Source organism: Eleginops maclovinus, chromosome 22, assembly GCF_036324505.1.
Source record: "Eleginops maclovinus isolate JMC-PN-2008 ecotype Puerto Natales chromosome 22, JC_Emac_rtc_rv5, whole genome shotgun sequence".
Classification (NCBI taxonomy): domain Eukaryota; kingdom Metazoa; phylum Chordata; class Actinopteri; order Perciformes; family Eleginopidae; genus Eleginops; species Eleginops maclovinus.
This window is the reverse complement of record NC_086370.1, coordinates 11,851,332-11,874,152: the sequence shown is the minus strand read 5'-3', so window position 1 is coordinate 11,874,152 and position 22,821 is coordinate 11,851,332. Positions and strand designations below refer to the sequence as shown.

The 22,821-nt window shown below is 38.2% G+C and overlaps 1 protein-coding gene across 1 annotated transcript in view; it reads right to left on the bottom strand.

Moving 5' to 3' along the window:
- wdr27 (WD repeat domain 27) overlaps positions 1-21,585 on the bottom strand; it is a 38,882-nt gene extending 17,297 nt beyond the window's left edge. The window contains exons 1-21 of the mRNA XM_063875197.1: positions 21,241-21,585; positions 20,575-20,716; positions 20,110-20,234; positions 19,868-19,981; positions 19,694-19,745; positions 19,294-19,364; positions 19,073-19,187; positions 18,823-18,925; positions 17,116-17,207; positions 16,881-16,945; positions 16,366-16,478; positions 15,437-15,510; positions 10,752-10,821; positions 10,532-10,600; positions 10,340-10,443; positions 10,063-10,152; positions 9,095-9,216; positions 7,089-7,222; positions 5,816-5,907; positions 5,060-5,181; positions 1,300-1,397 (exon numbers count right to left, since the gene is read on the bottom strand). Of these exons, the coding sequence (XP_063731267.1) occupies positions 1,300-1,397; positions 5,060-5,181; positions 5,816-5,907; positions 7,089-7,222; positions 9,095-9,216; positions 10,063-10,152; positions 10,340-10,443; positions 10,532-10,600; positions 10,752-10,821; positions 15,437-15,510; positions 16,366-16,478; positions 16,881-16,945; positions 17,116-17,207; positions 18,823-18,925; positions 19,073-19,187; positions 19,294-19,364; positions 19,694-19,745; positions 19,868-19,981; positions 20,110-20,234; positions 20,575-20,716; positions 21,241-21,378 (2,105 nt within the window). The 5' untranslated portion in view covers positions 21,379-21,585. The remainder of the gene's footprint in view (positions 1-1,299; positions 1,398-5,059; positions 5,182-5,815; positions 5,908-7,088; positions 7,223-9,094; positions 9,217-10,062; positions 10,153-10,339; positions 10,444-10,531; positions 10,601-10,751; positions 10,822-15,436; positions 15,511-16,365; positions 16,479-16,880; positions 16,946-17,115; positions 17,208-18,822; positions 18,926-19,072; positions 19,188-19,293; positions 19,365-19,693; positions 19,746-19,867; positions 19,982-20,109; positions 20,235-20,574; positions 20,717-21,240) is intronic.
- Positions 21,586-22,821: the final 1,236 nt, after the last annotated feature.

The following is a 22,821-nucleotide window of genomic DNA, read 5'->3' as shown; positions in this document are numbered from 1 at the left end:
AAAATTCTACATAACATATCTTTGTGATGCTGATGGTTGTTCAAAAAGAGCAGTCACATGAGCACCTTATGTAAGCTTTACACGTGCAAGTCAATATTTCCAAGAATTTTATATTGCCTTATTATATCATTCAGCGAATATAAAGACCATAAAACCAAGAACTGACTTCACTACTCCCATGAGTAGTGAACCACGGCAAACACATAAATATAAATTCATTTAGGTTAGTCGTACCACTTTTTGTGGTTAGCATTAGCTATGAAAACAGGCAAATAGCATTTATCATAGAGAGAAGTCAAATAACAGGCCTGGCGAATGCTTCTACATATTGTTTTCATACATACACATGTTTCAACTCAGAGGAGCTGCATCAGCTGAGGGATTCTTGATGACAGCTCTAAGGAGCAGAAGTTGACCTGGAAACCAGGCACAAATATTTATCAGATAAAAATAAGGTTTTCATTGAGTCCAGGATGAGGAGTTAAACACGAAAGCAGTCTCAGACATGAATGAACAAACTACTTAAAAATGCCTTTCATCTGGGCCAGAAGGAACATTTTGACATCCAAGAGAGCCTTCTTGAATTATCCGCCTTATATGGATTGGCTACTAAATGCCAGAAGAAAAATATCCTCAGCTACGTACTTTGGAAATTGAACAATTGCAGATTCCATTATCAACTGAGGATTGTTTTCAGTGAGAGCATTTTTTTTGGGGTTGTTGGAATATAAGGTCATTTTGCACTTCCAGGAATATCAGAGGAAAATATTTCCTCCCTAATGTGATAGAATATTTATTGCTTTTTGGTCATTTTGACAAAATTTAGTAGAGATATGGTAAAGCCAGCAAAAAACAAATGGGGTGATTAAAGTCACTCATCACAGTTCATGTGTTAGGTTAAGCTTTCGGTCAGAAACGGAAAAAGACATCATGATGCTAAGCAGCCAGCCAGGTGTTAAAAGTAACTGTCTGAAAAAAAAAGCAAAACCCTATTACGTCACGATGAGGCAGAACCTTTAGAATCAATGCCAGTAGTTTTGTATTGCACTTTAAGCCAAGTGTCCTCAGGTAATTAATGAAAATATAGAGTTAACACTTTTTTGTTATGGTTAAGTTTCTATCCACTGTACTGTAGACTGTAATGCCACTAATGTTGTGCTTATGGTTTTTGAACCAACCCTAGAGAAGTATTTACAAAGTGTGTATATACTGACATTGGCATTCAAACACACTTTCCTTGACTATTACATCAAATGTGCATTGATAACACATTTTAAAAAAGACTATATTGAAACCAACCTCAGTGAACGGAGGTCCCACATCTTCACACCATCCGTGACGGCACTGGTGAGGAAGAGGTTGTATGAATCTGGCGCTTGAGTGCTGAACATAGAGCCCTGTGAATAATTCACAACAAAAAGAAGAAAATGACTAGTCAGCACATGCTTGACTGAAATAGCTTGTAAATCAATTCCTCTTATTGTCCAGTTCTGGAAAAGTTTCTTTGCTGTATATCCTGTCTTGGCAAATAAAGCACATTTTTATTCCAGGTAACAGTAATGCCTTCTAAAAGTAGAAGGTCACTTTAGGGCGATCTAAGTGCATTGGGGCTGGGAGGAAAACTGGAATGGAAACAAAAATGGAGTTAATTTGCCTTTTTGTATCATTTTCCATCTGTTCTGCACCACACTGAGATACGGTTAATCTATAAATATAAAGACTTTCCATTGCACGTGTATACATACATTCCATATATGACTTTCACACCAACTTATCAGATGAAACAGTGGAGTGTGCGTGTTAGAGAGGTAGAGAGAGAGAGAGCAAGAGAAAGAGAGAGACAGCGGTGGGGGTGCTTTTTGTTTAGATTTCCATTAACAGTGTGAGAACGGGAGTCTGAGAGGGCATTTCCAGTTCCATTTTCCGAGAAGTCCTCAGCTCTGATGAGTTCCAGGTGAATTTAGCCAAAGAGGCCATGGAAATTTGAAGTGGGAAAAGCTGCTTCACATGCTGCAGTTCCCAAAGTTCGGTCCACCTCGGGACGACAAAGCTACAGAGGAGGACAGAGTGATGTTATGTGTGCAGTCTCCAGGCCGGGGCAATCCCTCTGATCCTCAGGTATTAACCCTACAGCATCCACAGGGCCTCGGGCACCCAGGCGGAGGACCCTACATTGACGCAATAGCCAAGCTGAAACAACACTCTGCCGGCTTTCCACAGTGTATGGCACACAATAGCTGGCGTGACAAAGAACAGGCACCTCTGGGTGGAAGGAGTGTGGTCAGCTGTGTTAGGGTGCATTGCAGTTGAATGGCTTGATGCTTTTAATCCATGCCGCTAGCTGCAGTGTGTCCAGCTAATCCAGGCTGGCCCTGAGTGTCAAGTATGTACGGGTCAACATGCAGAGAGTCAATAGCCCAGGGTTACTGGGTACAAGCCGTTCTCTCACACAAATACACACCTTAAGCAGCTGTATGATTCATAGATCTGTTATGATGAAAACTAATGGCTTTGTTGCCATTATAAAAACAGTCAAACATCAATATAACTGGAGTCCCCACGGCCTGATTTCCACTTTAAAATGTAACATATCCGCAGATAAATGTAAAAAAAAACCAGTAAAACCCAAGACTTGAATTCAGGAGTTTTTAACTGATATGTATAGTTTCATTTTGAGTGATGTCGCTGTATTACATTCTTCATAGCACTATAGGATGTGGATACAGGCCCAAGCGCACACAAATACACACTTTCCTGTATTCCGATACGTTATACAGTATAAGCAACTGAATGATTTACGCATTTATTATCCATCCATCTTCTCCGCTTATCCGTCAGGGTCGCGGAGGTAACAGCTCCAGCAGAGAGCTCCAAACTTTCCCTTCCCTGGCCACATCAACCAGCGCTGACTGGGGAATTCCAAGGCTCTCCCAGGCCAGCGAAGAGATATAATCCCTCCACCTGGTCCTAGGTCTACCCCTCGGTCTCTTCCCAGCTGGACGTGCCTGGAAAACCTCCCTAGGGAGGCGCCCAGGTAGCATCCTCACTAGGTGCCCGAACCACCTCAACTGGCTCCTTTCAACGCGAAAGAGCAGCGGTTCTACTCCGAGTCCCCTCCCGCATGACTGAACTTCTCACCTTAACCTAAGGGAGATGCCAGCCACCCTGCGGAGAAATCCCATTTCGGCCGCTTGTATCTGCGATCTCGTTCTTTCGGTCATGACCCATCCTTCATGACCATAGGTGAGGGTAGGAACGAAGATGGCCCGGTAGACAGAGAGCATTTATTATGAAGAAAATTAATGTTTTTCTTGCCATTACAAAAACAGGCATACATTGATATATATCAAGAGAAACCAGGACCTTATTTTCACTGTATAAAAGTAACATATCTGCACAGAAATGTAAAAAACATGCAGACTTCCTAACTGATATTTATAGTTTCATTTTGAGTGATGACGCAGTATTACATTCTTCACAGCACTATAATGGACGTGGATACAGGCCCAGGCTGTCTACTTGTTAGACACCAGCAAATTGGGCCCACATTGGTCCAAGACAGTGATGAGGGAGTAAGGCCACAAAAACCCAAAGTGCATCATGGAACAGCGTTACTCCAAGGCCACCATCCAGCATGAATCTCCGCCTGCCATCTCCTGTGGCAGGCTTAATCCTGATGCACCAGGGATTTACATTCAAACATTCAGCAAGATGAATGATACTGATGATGGCACGTCCAGTCTGTCTGTCATGGAAACTGTTTTTTAACCATGACCTTTTTCAGTCACACCACAAACTAACACTTTTGTTTGCTCAAAGATGATTTATGCCTTATGTAACTCTCTAAGAGCTCCTAGAAGTCTTATGCAAGACTACAGCATCTGCCAAATAGCAGCCCCTTGAAGAGTTAGATGGAAGATGGAGCTCATACTAACAATTGATGCCAAGCCAAGCTAAATCTTTGCCGTGTGGGTCAGGTCTGAACGTCACTCAGTCTGTCTGTTATGTTTTTGACTATATCCATTCACAAAGGTTAGACTATAATTGTAAGTTTTTGTCAAACAAAGTTTTTGAAGCAGTATTTGACAAGGCCTCAAATAAGCCTTTACAGGTGAGTTTTTGAATGCCCAACAAGTTTTTCTTTCGATGACTAAAATCATTTTAAAGAAATACGCTACTTTCAGAAAAAGAATGTCCATGGTTTAAAGGTCTCCTATTATGCTCTTTAATGGCAAGTTTCAACTTGCTCAAAATACCAAACAGCTTATGCATTTTAGCTTGTCCTCTATCCCTCTGTTTCAGCCCCATTTTCGAAAGTGCTGATTCTGTGACTTCCCTTTCATGCAATGAGCTGAAACTGGCCACGCCCCTTTGGAGCGTCATGCAGCTCTCTGTCTGAAGAGAGAATTTCTAACGGAGAAACTCAGCTAAACGCTGCCATGATTAAACGCCATATTGTGTTCCAAACCACATCAAGCATTATTTCTGAAACACTTCTCAGTGTTTACCACTAGAACAGTGACATTACATGTACTATATATCCAATAACCCTAAGTCCCTCCAGCAGACATCCTGCACAGAGATGCTGCGGAGGGGATTCAGCTCGCGACAGTATATTGTGGACGATAGGTTGGGACATGTCACGTGGGCGGGACGTTGCCAGGAGTTCAATGTAGAGCCATTTCGGTTATGACACAAATCTGGATCAGCTCGTTTGAACACCCGTTTTTAGAGATGTGGATGAGGAGGAAAAGAGAGAGGGTTGCATTTTCTGACACTTTGTGAGTCTCCTTACACACCGGGGACACATACTTATGTATAAAAGACAGCACAAAGTGCATTTTGCATAATAGGGGACCTTAAAGGCAAACTTAATGTCACACTCAATGTAATTGCTTATTCGTCATCAGTTTTGATTTACAGTATACTTCACACATGTCATTATTGACTTTCCATCTTATAATACATATAACAAAGACAACATATTTTGGAGAAGATAGAACTCTTAAATACATATTCGGCATTCAGTTTTTTGAAAGTAACATTTAAATGGCCTCACCTTGTTCTGTGTAATGCAGTGGACAGCTCTGCTCTGGGCATCAGGGATCGCTGAGGCAAGACAACCCCTGTTCATGTCAAATACTTTAATGGATCGGTCTGAACCACAAGCTAGGACAATGTCTGAGACAGCTTTAAGAAAATGTATCAGATTAATTATTGACATACTATAAGCAAAAAGACACATTTTTACATATTTAAAAAAAACAAATACAGGTTGTGTATTTTGTAAATTGTGTGTAAATCTTTTTGTAATTTTCTATTTTTTATCTTTAATATATTTGTTTAATGCCTGCTTATTTTTAAGCTGTCTTTGCCTCTGTTGTTGCTGTGGCGAATTAACATTTCCCCTCTGTGGGACAAATAAAGGTATTCTGATTCTGAAATAAATCCATAATTTATATAGTAAATCGAGACTTAAAATATCCCATTTATAATTGTTTTGACTGTAATCACTGTATACCCATTTTCCACTCCCAAACACAGCGGTGCAAAATAACTACTGACAGGATCCCACTCACCCTGATGCAGCTCACACCAGTGGATTTATTGTAAAGTAACTGCATCGTAAAAACCTAACAAGGGGCAGGAACGCAGACATTCCTGAAACATTTAAGACATCTAAATGATTTACAGGTACAGTCTGCAGTGCCCTGAAGCAATGCTTGTTCACTTTCCTCTCCAAAGCACCAGTGCCGTCTACTGTATATAACACTTCCTGCTCCAAAAAAACAACAATACTAAGAAAAAAGGATACAAGAGAAGAAATCATTGATAGCAGACAAGGCGGTGATGTCTGTCGCTGACGTTAGGCATTTAGCCAATTTGACGACACTCCGTTGCTGATACCTGAGCAAAAAAACGAGAAGCTGCAATAGTTTTTAAACCAAAAAAAAAAACTATATGATTAAAATGTTAACATTTCTGTAATTCTTAATTGACGTCTGAGCTATACGGCTGTAGGAGAAAATTCACTACCTTTAACGACAGACTTCTGATTTAGCTTTTAGTGTCTACAAATCACACAAGTAACTAAATAAAAGAAAGGCAAAGATGAATAAGCAACATGCACTGCTTAAAGAGGGAATGCAGACCCTCAATTGTAAATTCCCTATTCTAGTACAGTAAATGAGGTCTGACAGCACACAGTCTGGGTGGTAGCAACTGTCAGCAGTGTGTGGTAGCAGCTAAATATAGCCAGACGGCCATCAAATCAGTAACAAATCTAGCTTAAGCAACAAAACCTGCTTCCTACATAAACAAGAGTCTTACAAAAGATCAGCCCTTTGATCAACAGTGTATGCTTCTTTTCATCTGCATTGCTGTTACAATAGATGTGGTGGTCATTATTATTAAGGCTTGAGATAAAAAGTGGCCTCTGTAGCCTCCAAGTGTTTTAAATCTTCTCTTGGGAAAGGCACTTAACCACCAATGTGTTACCCTTGTCATCAAGAGTGCCATCCTATTGTGCAGCTTCGAGGTTTGAATGGAGGCCAATGTAACTGAGTAACCACATTAGATTTATTTAATGGTATGATGCTCCTCTAACACACCAGTACCATGCCTCAGTTACATTTCTTTCAGCTGTTCTATTAATGGTTTCAAGGTATTATCGATTAAACAAATACTATAATAGAAGTACAAACAGCATATACAGTATACAGTGTTCATATGGACATTTAGTATTCAACCTATATTGTTTTTTGTATATTTTGCTACCTTAAGTACATTAATGAATGATTTGAAGCTGTGCCAGTAAAAGGTTATAGATGACCCCCTTTACTAATACCTTCTTATGACTACCCAGCAGTGACCGGGATGTTATGTTATGTGAAAAACTATGATTTAGCAGTCATAGCAAAAAAGAAAGGAAATCTCTGCCCGGACTCTGTCCAGGGTTTCCAGTTTTGTTAGTGTATACTGGAATATAATAATAATAAATTAATCGCATAAGTTAAACCAATTCAAAAGCAAGGTTACGGGTCACTATACACACTGAACTGTTCTGTATAATAAGCCCTTGTGATTACCTCTTGATGTTGTCACGTGTGATGTCCACATTATAAAGGTACAGGTATAGAGAGGGTCCAGAGGCCAGAAGTAGAAATTTATCGAGGTAATAAAACTGAGCACTCCTAACGGGTTTGGAGAACATACTGTCGCCCTAAAGGGTGAGAGGAAGAGGACATAAATTAGGTTAATATACTGAAAAGATTGAGACATTTATGATGCCAGAGCATATAGTACTGAAAACAAAAAATATAGACTAAAACTAGAACTAAAAGTAAATCATTTGTATCAAAGTCTCTTTAAATTTGGGTTTTCTATCCTTACATTGCTGCTAAAATAAAGACCCTAATAGTGATTTCTTACTTGGTACTCCATGTTGCCTGAAGGAGATTTAAAGCAGAGTAACTGCTGAATTACTAAGCAATAAAAAGCTGTAAAAGTAAGTGCTGTTCATTTCTTTGGCTTTTTAATTTCTTAAAATTATACATGCAACATACTCAATTTGCAACAAAATTCTTTAAGTACTGTCTGTTTTCTCCAGGCTTTTTCCTAGAAACCACAACACTTCAAACTCAGATTAGTTTCTCATATCAAGTAGAAAAAAAGACTCAAAGATTATCCAAAAAAGGAGCAAGTGTACTCAAGAAAACACATCCTGTAGGGCCTTAACACCCTAACTGTTAGATGTTAGATTTGGTCAAGATAAACAAAACTAACTGTATGAGCAAAAATGCTATGTAGCCTGAGTTTATCATTATTATTATTATTATTATTATTATTTGTTTATATCATTTTTATTTTTATTTGTTGAGCACTTCCGGCAATTGTCACATGGGTGTGGTTTGGGTATTTAGGTCATGTCAGGATGTTGTCTCTGTCAAGGTATACTTATCCCCCAACTACCTGACCTCTGAAGACTTCCAATGACAATAGACTTTAAGAACATAAGTAGTCATTTGTGGTTGTTTCTTTTTCGAGTCTTTAACTGTACAGAGGTATTTGTTATTCTGGCTAACCCTTACAGAACCCTTGTCTGTACATTTGTTGCCAATTTCTTTCACATCAAGCAGTCAAAGGCTGCAGACCCTGCCAAGCTCAAAACAACCTCACTAAGAGAAGCGGGTGGTAAGCATCAGCTTTAGGGAGACCCCATATTCAATTTGCTTGGCATGAGGATGTAGACACACGTCAGACTGTCCTATTAAATGTGATACCCAATGAAGTTAGGAGGGTCTGCGTATGATCAGAGTTTTGGACACTTTCAGTCCAGCAGATGCTTTTCATGACAAAGTCACCATCTATAAGCCAAGAAACCCACCATGTCATCATGCCAATTAATTGTGTTTTCTCTTCAGGAGGATACTCTTATTAGAAAAAGGGATATAAGCAAGCTTTATTTCAATATGTCGAATATACACTTTGCAAAATTTCCCAAAATTCCTGTGCAGAAGCTGTTACAAAAGGTGTGTCAACTCCAAGTGTTACAGACTAACTAATTAGAGGCTAATTTGCCACTATATAATATAGCCCACCCTTTCCACCCACCTTAAAACACAAGCCATGTCTTATAAGCATATGTTACTTAATCACAATATCTAATTCTAAGGCTTTAGGCTTTGAAAGCAGGTATTTGAGATCAGCAAATAAAAACAATGTGCATACAGTAGCAACTACTTTTTACTGTCATTCAAGTGTGGCATTGTTGCCCCATTTACAACACTACAATTAGGGGGAAAATCCATCTAGCATCAAAGCCGTCTTTGAAGAAAGGAGTGAGGGTGAAAAATGTGTACGGCATGTGTCTGTACTTATTGCTTACCCTTCTAAACCAATTTGAGTTTAAGAACTTCAGAGTGAGGACATTTTTGCAATATGAGCTCACTCTGGCTGGTCTGTATTTCATTGATTTTTATGGGCTGAGGGAAGGTTTGATTAGGTTTAGGAATGGTAGATAAGATGCGGGTGATAGGGACTAAATAAAATCCATAAAAAGCTAAATAGTTTTTTCATGAATGCATACATCTACCATGATAATAGCAGGCTCTGGGCTGTCATGGGTCCAGATTCGTAGGGACCGATCTTCTGACGCACTCAGCCACCACTGTCTGTTGAGGCTCCAGCTCACACTGCCCACTGGCTTGTCATGCCCTGCTTATAAAGAGAGGGGTTTGAAGTGAACCTGGAAACAGAGTGTGGTTGCGACATTTACTTTTATAGTGCTGCAGAGTAAAGAGAAAAGGCACACAATGACCTACTGGTCACCTCAACTTCTGTCATATTATCTCTGCTGCCCCCTTGTGGAGACTTTGTTCCCGCTGCACTTAAGTCATCAAGTGCGAAACAGATGCTCGACATGGATGGATATCCTCTCTTCGCCTGTCAGTGTTTACTGCCTAGGATCGCAGGGTGGCAGACAGAACTGACTGCTCTTGCTAATGCTCAACTTTTTAATGCCGTGTGAAATATATTGAGGAATTTGGTGTCAAAAGATGCCCTTTCATCTATCACCACCTAGGTTTTACTGTCTGCCAAAATCAAAGACGGTATGTACTTAATTCTTGCGTTGGAATATGACCAAAGCATGCTTTTCCTGGTAAAAGACTATGCTTTATCCACAATTTTGACATTGATAGCTTAGTAAGTGAATGTTTGAATTTTTCAGGAGTCTTTCATCTTAAGCCACGGATCTATTTCAAGGTATTTTAATCAGAATATCCCAAATATGGCTGACCATGCTGAGGTTGGAGTTTTAAGTATTATCTTTCTTGTCTCTTGAAAACAGCAGAAGCAACATCTCAACCTTGGTTGGCTGTAAAATATGACATTATCTGTGAGGAGTCTATTAATACATGATAAGCAAAAAAATCATCAATACGAGAAATCCTTCTTTTGGCAAAACTAATTAACAACATTTAAATGACTTAGGTGGGTGATGGCAAATACTGTTAGCTGTGAAGTTTCTATGGTACTGATACTCAGGACCACTTCATGCACCTGTGTAGACAGTTGGGTTGCCAGTAAGAGAGGACTTGCTCAACAACACGGAGCTGTCGCCAAGACCACACAGGATTTGTTTGCCGTCACCTGGAAGAGACAGAGAAACACAGAAACGTTTTATTAGGATATCTCAGGTAACAGCCAATTCATTAAACTGCAGTAAAACAAGTTAGGTGTTGTGTCTGAAATAGAAACATCTGTGCTAAAATACAACATATAATGACGTTATGTTTTAAATATTAGGGTCAATATTGCAGCAGCCATACTGTCTCACCTGAATACTGAAGGCAGTGGACTGCCTTTTTGGCAACGCTTAGATGAGTTTGTGGAATAGTAGGTGCTGCACTGTCTGCTGGGTAATCTCTGAGGAGTGAACCTCTAATATAAACAACAGGATTAGTATATAATCAACAATTACGTTTGATTAACTTTCACAAAATTGCATTTTAAGCATGGGTTTGCTTACGTATTCTTGTTAGCCTTTTTAGAGGAGGGATTCTTCTGGATATTTGTTTTAGGTGAAAACATAGTACTTCTAAAAGCACAAATAAAATGTCCTGTGATGTTCATGTAGCATTTGGTTAATCAAACTTATTTTCATAAATAGCTTTGTAGGAATGCATTGAGCTTTCCTTTCCAATCCCTCTGTCATTTAAATGTACATACAATGTGCTCAGTGAACCCACCTTGGGGCACTGGTGTACCCAGAGGATTTCACCTTGGAATGAAAAACCAGAGGCTGCTCCTTTATTCCTCCTTGGTAGAAAATATAAAATTAGACCAAAAAACAAAAATACATTCAGTACAAAAAATGTGAAAAATAGTATCAATGACCCCAGTATAGATGCCCAGAACACGAATTAAATATACCACAATTCAGATTATTAAAAAATGTAAGTGAGTATTATTCAAAAATGACAACTAATTCCTGTTCTTTATTTTTCATATTTATGATATAATGCTTAATATACTGCAGTGGCTTTTCATCAATTATAATATGTGAAGAAAGACACAATATTCTAGGGTAAACTGTTTGCTGTCAGTGCCTTTACTATATTACAATGAGCTCACTTTTTCCACAACCATTAAAATGTGCGAGGCTTTCCAAAAATTGTGCTCCCGTCAAATACAGGCAATGTAAGAAAAGTAACATCATTTCCCATCGGCAATTTAAGATGTAGGTTGCATCAGAAAACATATATACTCATTGACAGCATTAACACTACATTTTCAACACTAATTAATCAATGGGTTTAATTGACTAACCAAACTATAAATGAACCTGGATAAGGAGATAAGTGTTCCGTATCTTGAAATGATTACCATATCTTAGAGACAACTATTGTTTTTAAAGTAACAGTCATTTATTATCTAGATGATTGAGTTTGACATAGTGTTATCAAATTCCCCTTAAAAAACACAATGATAGGTAATGTTGTCCTATAGGGTCACACAAATGTGTTTACAGCAGAAGCTAATTTACTATTTGTCAAAATGAATGATTGCATTTGAACTTATCTTCAGTCAATTACCACAAGCTTATTTATTGTTATTCATTTGATATCAAGTTAGCAATAGACATACCAAATGTCAGTAGTTTTATGGTAATAAGTGATTAAGACTGCAAACCCTGCTAACATCTTATCACCTTCAACTCAATCATTTACTCAGTGATTGGTACTATTAGTTCTGCCTCTTTGACTCTTGGACCAAAACAAAGTTAAACCAACCAGTTAAATAAAAAAGAAGCACATCTTGATTTATTTTCAATCCTTTCTTATCTGGAAGTCTTCATCTTTGATCAGCAGTGCCAATATTCACTGCAGTTTTGGCCCTGAAAGACTTTTTCCTGTAAAGCACTCTTCTGAACAACTACCCTGTTCCCTTTTTCTTGGATTTTGCAGTGAAATGCGAGTTTGTCCGGGTACATGTTGTTGCTTTTTTTGTTCAGCCCTGAAGAATGCAGTTGTTGATACTTTTCATGCCGTGATGTTTCTGTAAAAGTAATTTATTTCCTTCATTCAATTGTTTCCATTCAGAGGCCTTCTCTGCACAGAGGTGTTTACAAAGCAAGTGTTAAAACGTCAAATTGATATTATATAGCATCAATAAGCTAAAAGGTACACATTTGCCATTACTAATAATGTGGTGTGTGAGGTGGGGTCCTGGAAGTAGCTTTTGATCCGGAACAGATAACAAACAGGACATTTTAGCCCAGAAATCTAATCACCTGGCAATACAATCCCCTGGGCTGGCTCAACAGCCCTATTAACCCCCTGTTGATATATAATGGCTATTTAGTTTTATGGGGCAGTAAAAATCTCCTAATTTACGCTGACTTTACACTAGACGCTATTTGAAGGAAAGCAAGGGTTTCAGACAAATTTCCAAGTAGAGTCATATCTGCGTAAAATCACAGCGGTTGCCTGTGTGCTCCTTTAACAGGACTCATTATGCAAGACTTAGCTCAGCCTTAACTGTCAGAAACTGTCAAACAGCTGAAAAAAAGGTTTCAAAATATTGAAATTCATCGTTCTAGCTCAAATATGAGGATGTTTAGCCTCTGGTGCAATAGCTAAAAGAGCAGCAAATAAGCAATGGTACAATAAGGGTAGATCAGCTGTATTCGGTTAGGTTTAACAAGATTAAAATACATCCCTTGAACAGTTTCTGTGATTTTAGGAAGTAAAAACACTGTGCTTTACAGTTTGTGTTGTCTGCATTAAAAAAGGGACAAGGTTCAGCCAGCCCGGAGTTTAAAATAAACCACTAACTCTTGTTCTCGCAGAGAACAGCAGATGGGAAAACGGCTATTGACTGTGGCCCAAGAAAAGGAAAAAGAAACAATTCAAGCTTCTAAAAATGTATAAACCATAGAAGGTATATATGTCTCTGCAATATTGCTTCGACTGTAACCAAAGACTTTGTTATGAGTTATGGCCTTACTGACCTGTGAAAGATGGGTCACACGGTAGGAGAAAGCATAAGAGCTGAAGTAGGAAGGTATCAGAGGCACGGTAACTGCAGACTGACAGCATCTACGAATATGGAGCCAAACTAAGGGACTCACAGCAATGGAAATCATGTAGCACCTGAATAATATAATCTCCATGTGGAACATGTGTGGAACATACTTGGGAGAAATGTGGAAAAGTGGCAAAGAACTACTACATGTTGCCATGTAGAAAAAACAACCACAATATCAAACTTACACCAAGAGCTAGACATTAAACAAAAAGTGCTCTGTACAGTAGTTTCTGCAAAGCACTGACAAATGGCACAAACACAGCAGCATGAAACTATTTCCTATTTCCTTTAAACTAAAGTAGTCAAAACCTAACAGGTCCTCATCTGTCACCAGTGGTGGATAGTAGCAAAATACACTTACTCAAGTACTATCCTAAGTACACTGAAACTCAAACCTTGATTTTAATTCAATGTTTTATGTCAACAGATTTCACATAACTGTATTAGGTTAGTTGAAAGCAATAATGTTAAGTTTAAATAGGTTCAACTTGAAATCATTGCTTTCAACTAACCTAATACAGTTGTGTGGAATCTGTTGACATAAAACATTGAATTAAAGTCAAAGTTTCAGTTTTCTCAGTGTACTTCTGCTACTTTTACTTTACCTGAGCATTTTAAGTTCATAATATTTGTACATAATATTTAGCTTATACAAAATACAAAGAATGTATGCAATTAATTATGACATGTAATTATATAATCGTTTTTGTTTAAATATCTAGCAACAGTATATAGAGCAAGTCCAATTAGCTTTACATTCATCAGCTGTGATGAACACATAAATGCATCAACGATCATAATCCAGTTATTAAATATATACGATTCGGAGTTGTGCCATTACGCAGTACAAGTACGTTAACTTTGGGTACTTTATGTACATTGTAAGGCCAATACTTTACTTTTGTTTTTTTTAAATGGACTTTTACTTTTAATTAAACTTTGTTGTATGTAGTATTTCTGCTATTAATTAAGTAAAGAATCTGAGTACTTCATCCACCACTGTTGCTCCCCCCCCTCCCATCTTATTCTAACCATATCTAGCTTTTAAAAAGACATTGATGTTACTGATCTATGTCATGTCAATGCAGGCATATGTGTTACAGCCATCATTCAAATGATATCACTGGGGATAACAAAGTCAATCTTTCCTTTTCAAAATGTGCTGACTTCTAAAGACAAATGAAAAACACTGAAATCAATTTCATCTGTATAATCTAAATTTTACTGTCATTGCTGGTTTATTCACTTTGATGAGGAAAATAAGATACATTCAGTTCTGAACATGCAATTGATGCTATTCAACTGCTGTTTTAGTAGTCCCCCGATAACCCTAACTTCAAAACAACTCAATCCAGGCTAAGACTCGGGCATTACACTTCAGACAAGTGACATCATGCAAAAAATAGTGGCAGCTGATTATCATCATCTCATAAAAGTCAGGAGTCCTGGTTCATTCCATAATTATGCAACGTGGCAGTGTGATGTGACAACAGATATCTAATGTGATCTCAGCGCCAGATCTACGATGGAAAAAACAATTTCTTTTCTAGGAATCTCAGAGGTTTAAGATGTCATTTGCATACAGTTCTGCATATATCCTTAACAATGTAGAGATGCGTGCGGGCGGCATGGTTGGGTTGCACTGGTCCTTAAATGCATGTAAGTTTTTGGTCTGACAGTGCAGTCAAACAGCACCTATGGAGTCCCTGAAGATCCCCTACATAGTCTGGCAGTGGCAGCTCCCTTCACTCCAGCAGTAGGGAGCCCTGGTAACACTAGCTTTCTCAGCAGTAATTCTCTGTAAAAGCAACATGCTAACCACAGTATACTGTAGGTCTCCTGCAGGACAGTTCCAAGCTGCGAGATCCTAATGACACACCAAAAAACCACAAATAGGTCCACTTTACCTCAAAATCCACGACTGCAAGAAGCAACCGTACAAGAGCTAATTAATGAGAATGTGTCAGTCTAAATGTGGTGTGCTCTCCCTGTTGCACGTTTTTTAAGTACTGCCTATGTGGCAAATAATAACTGAGGGGAATGTTTTTAAGAATGCCACATCAACAATCCCCACAATGCAAAGCATGGAATATTTTCCATCCTCTATATTTACAGATAATGAGGAGGTTCTCAGTTGCTCTTGTATTAATCAAACAGACTTTCTTTAAACCTACAATGAGTACAATTTAAGAGAAGTGTCCAAGTAAAATACACAATGAGCCAGAGATGTCGAGTGAACTATAAAATGGGTCATACTTACAACACAGTCATCAGACAGCAGTAGCTTCTGTTTATTTGATGTGCATGAGCCTACGTAAAAGGGAGTGAGTGTTCAGATGCTGACCTTTCTTTTTAGGGTACTCAGGCTCCTTCCTCTTTAACTCGGCACTCAGAGAAGATTCAAACACTGGAGGAGAACTGAAAACAAGGGAGGGTGGTGAAATGGGGGGAAAAGAGTTACTGGAAATGAAGGAGCATAGCATTTTCCAGCGTTGTGGATTATTAGCCCTTCTAATTCTCAGTACCCTGATATTGTTGACTCATGAGAAACCAGATGGCAAGAATGGTTATAATATGCCAAGTTAATGTGGAAATGTCAGAGTAACAAGGACTCACAGGCACAAGGCCAATTAAAAAAAAAATGACCACACATATATATTCTATTGCTGATGGCCAGTGGCTGAGAGAAAGCAACCAAAGTCTACATCTGCACTGTTTGTGCAAATTGTTCTTTGGCTCATAAATTGCATATTTGTAAAAGCACAAAAACAAATAACGTTAATGAAATTATAAGTCTTTATTGGTGCTGATAGATTTTGGAAGTACAGGTAATACCAGAATTATTTTGTTAAATTGAGAGTAATGAGTATGATTTTTTGGATTCAAGCAGCTTTATTAAAACCCATGCAGATTTAAAAGCTTACGTTTAAAAATGTACACAGAGTAGTAGTTGTAGAGGCAGCTCACTGAGCAGAGCCGTTTCAGGCCTGATCCAAAGAAAAGCAGTTGTTTTCTCCTATTTGGGCTCTTTGTAGATTGAGTCATTAATAAAATCTACTATTGCCCCTGAATAAACAACTGACAATACAAGCTGCTGAGATACTGTAGTATTTAGCATCGAATAACAAGAACACCTGGGTTCCAGCACCTAAGCACGCTTTGCCAGAGTGTGTCATACGTGTGCCAAACAAGATACTGACTCCTCTCGGGAATATAAATATATAGCATACCAATGTAGCATAATCAAATATTTGCCTTTAACTCCAAGCTTACCTCGGGAACACCGAAAATCCTTCACCACAAACCAAGGTGCTCCTTAGGACACACATACGTAACTCCAACAGGGCCACACATGGAGTGAACAAAGAGCTCACTAAAAACACCATCTGTGTGACAAGGAATTCAGGAATGAATTACTAAAAAAAAACAATTGCATCACCCCCATACCTGTTTCAAAAATGTATATTCCACATTGTGGAAAGAAAGTCTAAGTACTGAGTAGAGGAGCACCTTAAAACTTTTTTGACATTTATAATTCAGTAGTTAACTTTCATTTGTGTGTGACTTTTATCATCATACATCAACAACATTTATCAGAAATGATAAAACAGCCAGTCATGCATGACCTTCATCAAGTGGTCTGACTAAGGAATACTTACATGATCAAATTAATTAGGATTACTTAGTACAAATATCCTTCATAGGGCCATTGAATTATTGTTTCAGTTGAAAGGATCACACAGCGCAATGTCTTAATGTGGTTTAAAGACATTATTGTTATTACTCACAGAGTCATTCCAGACTGGAGATATTGACCAAGACCCAGCCATTGAGATGCTCAAGATGGGGTAATCTACACAAATCATTCATGGGGTTGTTAGTCAATTCCGTTAGGAGTTTGAAACTTTTCTTAAAAGCAAAGAATTGTATACAATGTGTCTTATTGTTGTGTAATGGTGCACCGGTTGAACAAATTACAGAAGTACAGTACCAATTGTAGAGGTTACACCACCAGCAGCCTACCCTTGAAATAAAATGCTGTTAGGAGTTCTGAGGTAGCCAGCTCCACCACATACAGGCCGTCAGAGCTTCCAATACACAACCAGCTGTTGTCCCTGCAGGGGCCCACACAGAAAAGTATGGAAAAACTGTTACAGGATTTCCCTTTTTTCCAGATCATTTGGGGAAAGACAATGTAACCACATACAAGGCATGTACACATAGGACTATCAGCCTTTATTCAAGTTTCCATTGACTTCACATAGTCTAAACTATGTACAACCAGAAAGATGGAAAATACTGCCACCGAGAAGAGGTTTGCGAGCTGAGTCTGAAGGATCCTTTTCATCCACTTCCTGCACTGAGCCTCATGCTGAGGCTATAACCTTGTGGGGCAAATTTTATATTTTAGTGCATCATTATATTCATGCTGAGCGTGGGCTTCAGTGCAGGATGGAGACAAGTAAAGCCATTGCGTGTGGAGGTTTATGTGATAATTGCACAAAAATTGTTTTGTTAGGTCCGTAGATTAGGGTTTACTGCTGTTAGCCACAATGTTTTTTTTATTCTCTACTGGGGGGCATAAAGTCTGAATGATTAAATCCTACATTTACTGACTTAAACAAACATACATTAGTATCATAAAAGTCTTATAAAAACAGCAAACTTCAAGCCCAAGAACCATATTTATATAGCACTTTTATTCACCAATACTGTATTTTACCAGTAGAAAAGTCAGCTTCTACTGGGTGTGAAGTCAGAAACTTTTCCAGCTGCAAATATACCCATTATACAAAAAGACATATTTGTTAAAACCCATCAAATGGAGGCCAGTAAATCAGAGGTTGGAGACAGACTTCATGCGGTTGATGAACTAGAGCGTCTGTTAGAGGTCCCGAGTAAAGATAATGTAGATACGGCTCCGAGATCATATGCTTTGCTTAGAAAAATAAGGAATCAACGTCCATTTCATTTCCAGTGGTCCACAAAATACACAGAGAGTTATGCTGGGGCATTTTAAGTGCCTGCTTCCTGTCATAACATCAAATGTTTTAACAGCCTGAAGCAGTTTATGCTACCAGCCTGCAAAGTTTCCTGTGATGTGTGAAGTTTCCTGTGACGTTTGCAGTGACTGTGGGGACACGTGCCACAAGAAGCCATGAAAATGTTGCATTATAGTGCAGGCTTTTCAGACAGTATGACATTTATGCAGTGTTAACTGAAGAACTATGTAGCTATTTATTGTTTTTTTCATGGACAACTGTGTTTGAATTGCCTGTGTAATATTTTCCTGGATCAGCTACAACTTTTACCTAGTGGAAATAAGAATGAAGCCCTTGAGGATGGCCACAGTGTTGACAGTATCACGTCTTGTTTCAACATTAAGATTCCTTGTCACAAATGAAGTAAAGCAGTTCTTCCCTGCGGTAAAGTCACATTACAAAAGCTATTAATCATTTTAGAGCACTTCAGAGGGAGATCGGCCTCTATTGTGAAACTATGAAATCCACTTTGGACCATGTCACCTCTATCTATGATCTATCTATCTAGGTCTCCAAATTCAAAGAATTTTTTTTTAAGTACTTCTGGTACTTGGAAACATTCAAAGGTTTAATCACTTTTGCAGTTACTCCAGCTCAACAACATCAGAAGTCTCTAGTACCAAATCAGACCAAGTAATCATATAACTCCTATTAACATTAAGCACTGCTTTTAAAATGATTAACTTACCTTTTATGCTCATTATTGGTGTCAATTAATGAGCTACATGAAGCCATTTTGAGAACAGGTTTTGAAGTCTCCACTTTATCTTCAGTTAAGTGTTCTGTGAACCCTAGAAGAAATGATCAAAAAAGTCAAAATATGTAATATAGTAATGTAGCTGAAAATTAAGATATGATTTATAAAAAAAGACATTTCCTCACAAAGCCGGTAGACAATATTCTCCTTCATTGTTTTTCTGATAGATCACTAACATCACCTGCTTGGTCGCTCACAGTGCCTTGGTGCTGAACATGTCTTTTTTCCATCTTCTGAAGGTCCATTTTGGTCACCAGGTGACACTTGTTGTCATCGGGGACAGAAAAGCACCACAGCTAAACCAAACAGGAACAGGTTTGTTACACAGCTAGTGGAATGTTATCCTTTGATAGCACAGACTGTGTCGGATAGTGAGTGTGAACTGTTGCCTCGGTCACTAACCTGTCCATCAGTTGAGCCAGTGATAAGGTGCCTGTTCTCCTCCAAGAAGAACACACTGAGTAGGGGAGAGCCTTACAAATTGAAGAATTTGCTTTAGGAAGGTTGGTAGGAACTTATTATTATTTTATTTTTAATAATAATAAAGCAGGGCCCTGACTCCTCTACAACTACTATACTATACATAGCATGCCATTACAAATATATAGTTTAAAGTGCTTGTGTTAAATGCTTAATGATTACCTTTGACACCTATAATTTTTTATATGGATATATAATAACAATTCCTGATGTTAATTAGATCCCACTAATATATGTGATGCAACCACTTTCACTGTACAAAGTCGATAAAGGGACTCAATATGTATGTTTTTAATAAGATTTTTAAGAGTTAATATCATACCTGAAAGCACAAAAGACTGGTAGCAAACAGCTTCAGTTTTTAAATCCAACACCTGAAAAGAGACACTTTCTATTTTCAATTACAGTTTAGGTAACAGTTGATATAAATTCATTTGAAAGTGGGATATTTATTATGTTACTTACTGACTATCATTAGTACATCTTATTGCAGTACCTTAAAAGTGCGATCCTCTGAAGTTGTGACAAGAATGTCTTTATTCCAGGGACAGAACTCTGCTGAAGTCAATGGTCCCAGATGATTGGTAAAGGTAAAAATCACTTCATGTCTCTGATGAGAAATATAACAATACAAACTGTGATTGCTACCGCAAAGAACAATATGACACAATAGGCCATATATATTCAGTGAGGGTTTATGTGCCCAAAGGAATACTGAAAAGTTCCATTTTTTTGTACCTTTGAGCTGAGAATATATAAAGTTGATCCCGAGCATACTGCCACTCGTTCATCAGAGAAACAGAATGAAAGATGGACGACTTCACCCAGTAAAGTCCCGATAACTGTTCCAGCAGCAACTTTACCTGCAAACAAATTAGTGAGTCTGTTTACATGCAAAGCAAATGAAGTACATGACCAAAGTAGATATCAGTGGTGTATCTGGATATGTTTCACTAGATGGCAGGCTTCTTCAGAGTTCCACACAGGAAAATGATCATACTCGCAGTATATGATATCATATGATGTGCCACAGGGTTGCTTTGAAATTAATAAGGAACTAAACTGGTAGGGCAATATAATGGGGGTTATGAGATTTTTGTTTTACTTCAGAATAAAATACTATATTAAACCTCTTGCTGAAAACAACCTCAGGCCAGGGGAGCAACTATGTGTTGCACTACAAAGAGATGCATATTTCCTCACCCTCTTGTGTTCTCCTACGGCACAGTTCAATATCCCAGACAATGATATAGTCAGGAGAGGCAGAACAAAGGAGAACAGGTCCATTTAGTTTTCCAAAGGTCATGGCACTGATCTCACCATGGTGGCCTGTTAGAAGCAGGGGCTGTGGACAAACACACTATGTAAAATATGCAATATAGTATAACTGTCACGGTTGAAGGTGAGGACCCAAACGCAGTAAAAACACAGAGGAGGCAGCTAAACCTAGGGCGAGCTTTATTAAAATAAAAGCTGTTTCTTAAATAATAGTTTCAGAGTAAAACAGGAAACTATAAACATAAAAATAGGAAAATGACAATAACAAGTTATGTGAGGCTCTGTGATCGATCAATATTGTCATTCTCCATCTTTTAAAAAAATCAATTAAAAAAGATTTTACCATTTGGTCTGACCACAGTGAGGCAAATATGTTAATTAGACAGGCCTACATTCTATTAACACTTTTTTTAATAGTTAAAATTATTGTTTATATGTACAGAATGTTGAAAAACAAGCTTTATGTTCAAATGCACCTACACAAGAGGACTTAACATACACAAGCTACTCTGGGTTTGCACTTACAGTAAGGTCAACCAACGCTAGCTACCTAACCAAGGAAATTCTTACAAAGTGCACAGAAATACAAACCTTATTATCTTTATCCATGTTACTGTAAATGAACATGTTCTTGCCCTCCATTGGTATACCACAGTAAGTATGACAACATGCTAACTGTCGGTATGACAGAAGTCTATCACAAGTTAAACTGAGCATTTCAGTCACCATCTTTGCTCCTGTCAGGAAACACTGGTGGAGTGAGTTGCAGCTAGCTAACGACGCTAATTAATTCCCGTTAAACGTCCGAACTCCAAGTCATGCAGTAATACAGCTACATTTGATTCACCAACATTAAAGTTGCTTAATGTTTGGTTACCGATAAGGAAAATATGTCGTTTCTTCTACACAGATTTAGTTACAGGTATTTTGCTGGTTGCTACGACACCGACACAAGACATCAACTTCCGTTACTAGGGGCCTACAAATAAACATTTCACACAAGTAAAAAAAAAGTAATTCAAATATGCGTTCCTAATTATGTTATATATACCTTAAATAGGAAAAGTCCACGCTTCCGTTATAAGAAATGTAAACGCTAAACTTTTCTGTGCGTTACAATTAAATGTATCTGTATTTTTAAAATATATTTTCATCACATTCATGGTTTCTTCCTTCTTGTACCTCTGCCTTTAACCACAAGATGGCGATCACTGTTCACATTTAGTATCTTGGGAAGTACTGAAAGGCCCTACAAGAAATGAAATGAAGTAGCAGATTTAAATAATATAAATACAAATAAAAATAAACTGTATATTACTAATTATTAAATAACAACTTGAAAATCCATGACTGAATAAGATAAGTGAATTAAAAATATCAATATCTATATTATTTTACTTTTAGAAAACGCCACACTGAATAGGCTACACCAGCCCATTCTTCTTGCTTTTTCTTGGAAACTGCCTTGTGATGGTGGTTGCAAATGGAGAATATACAACATATCATTGCCCTTACAGTATTCTCCTTCCTCTTTTGGTGCTGGGCTAATTTTCTCAATATGTTGAGGTGTTTAATGTTTTGTAGATCCATACATGAATTCTCAAGCATCCCAAAGTACATGCTATAACTAACTTGGAGCTTAGTGTTATTTGCCAAAATGAAAGCTGGGAAGTGTTGCAGTGACTAGCCAGATTATCCAACACAGAGATATGCAAAATTGGCAGAGTACCCTCCAAACTCAGCAGCTGGGAAATAGTCCACCATATCTCATGACTAGAAAAGGGAGAGGGCTCATATGCTACACTGATGCAACTTTCAGCAATGGAGAATGATCGTAATCTCTTCTCACGTCTGTAAGTGTCAAACACATGACGGTATTGTGAAAGACTTCTTCAGCCTAAAAAAACAAGGCAGCTCCTCCATCATTGTACATGGATGGCAAAAAGAGACTGGGAGCAAAGTCAGATTGTTAAGCTGCATGAGATGAGGCTAGATCACCAGTACCTATAGTGGATGCTTTGTTTCTCATTAGTGCAGTTCAGATGCTAAATCCTGGAAGCCTCTGAACTACACATCAGGTAGTGTTTACAAACTGGGCTTGAAAACACGTCCCTATAATTTAAAAGGAAGTTCACAACCGTTTGTCTCTCTGTCCTGTGTGCATGAACAAGA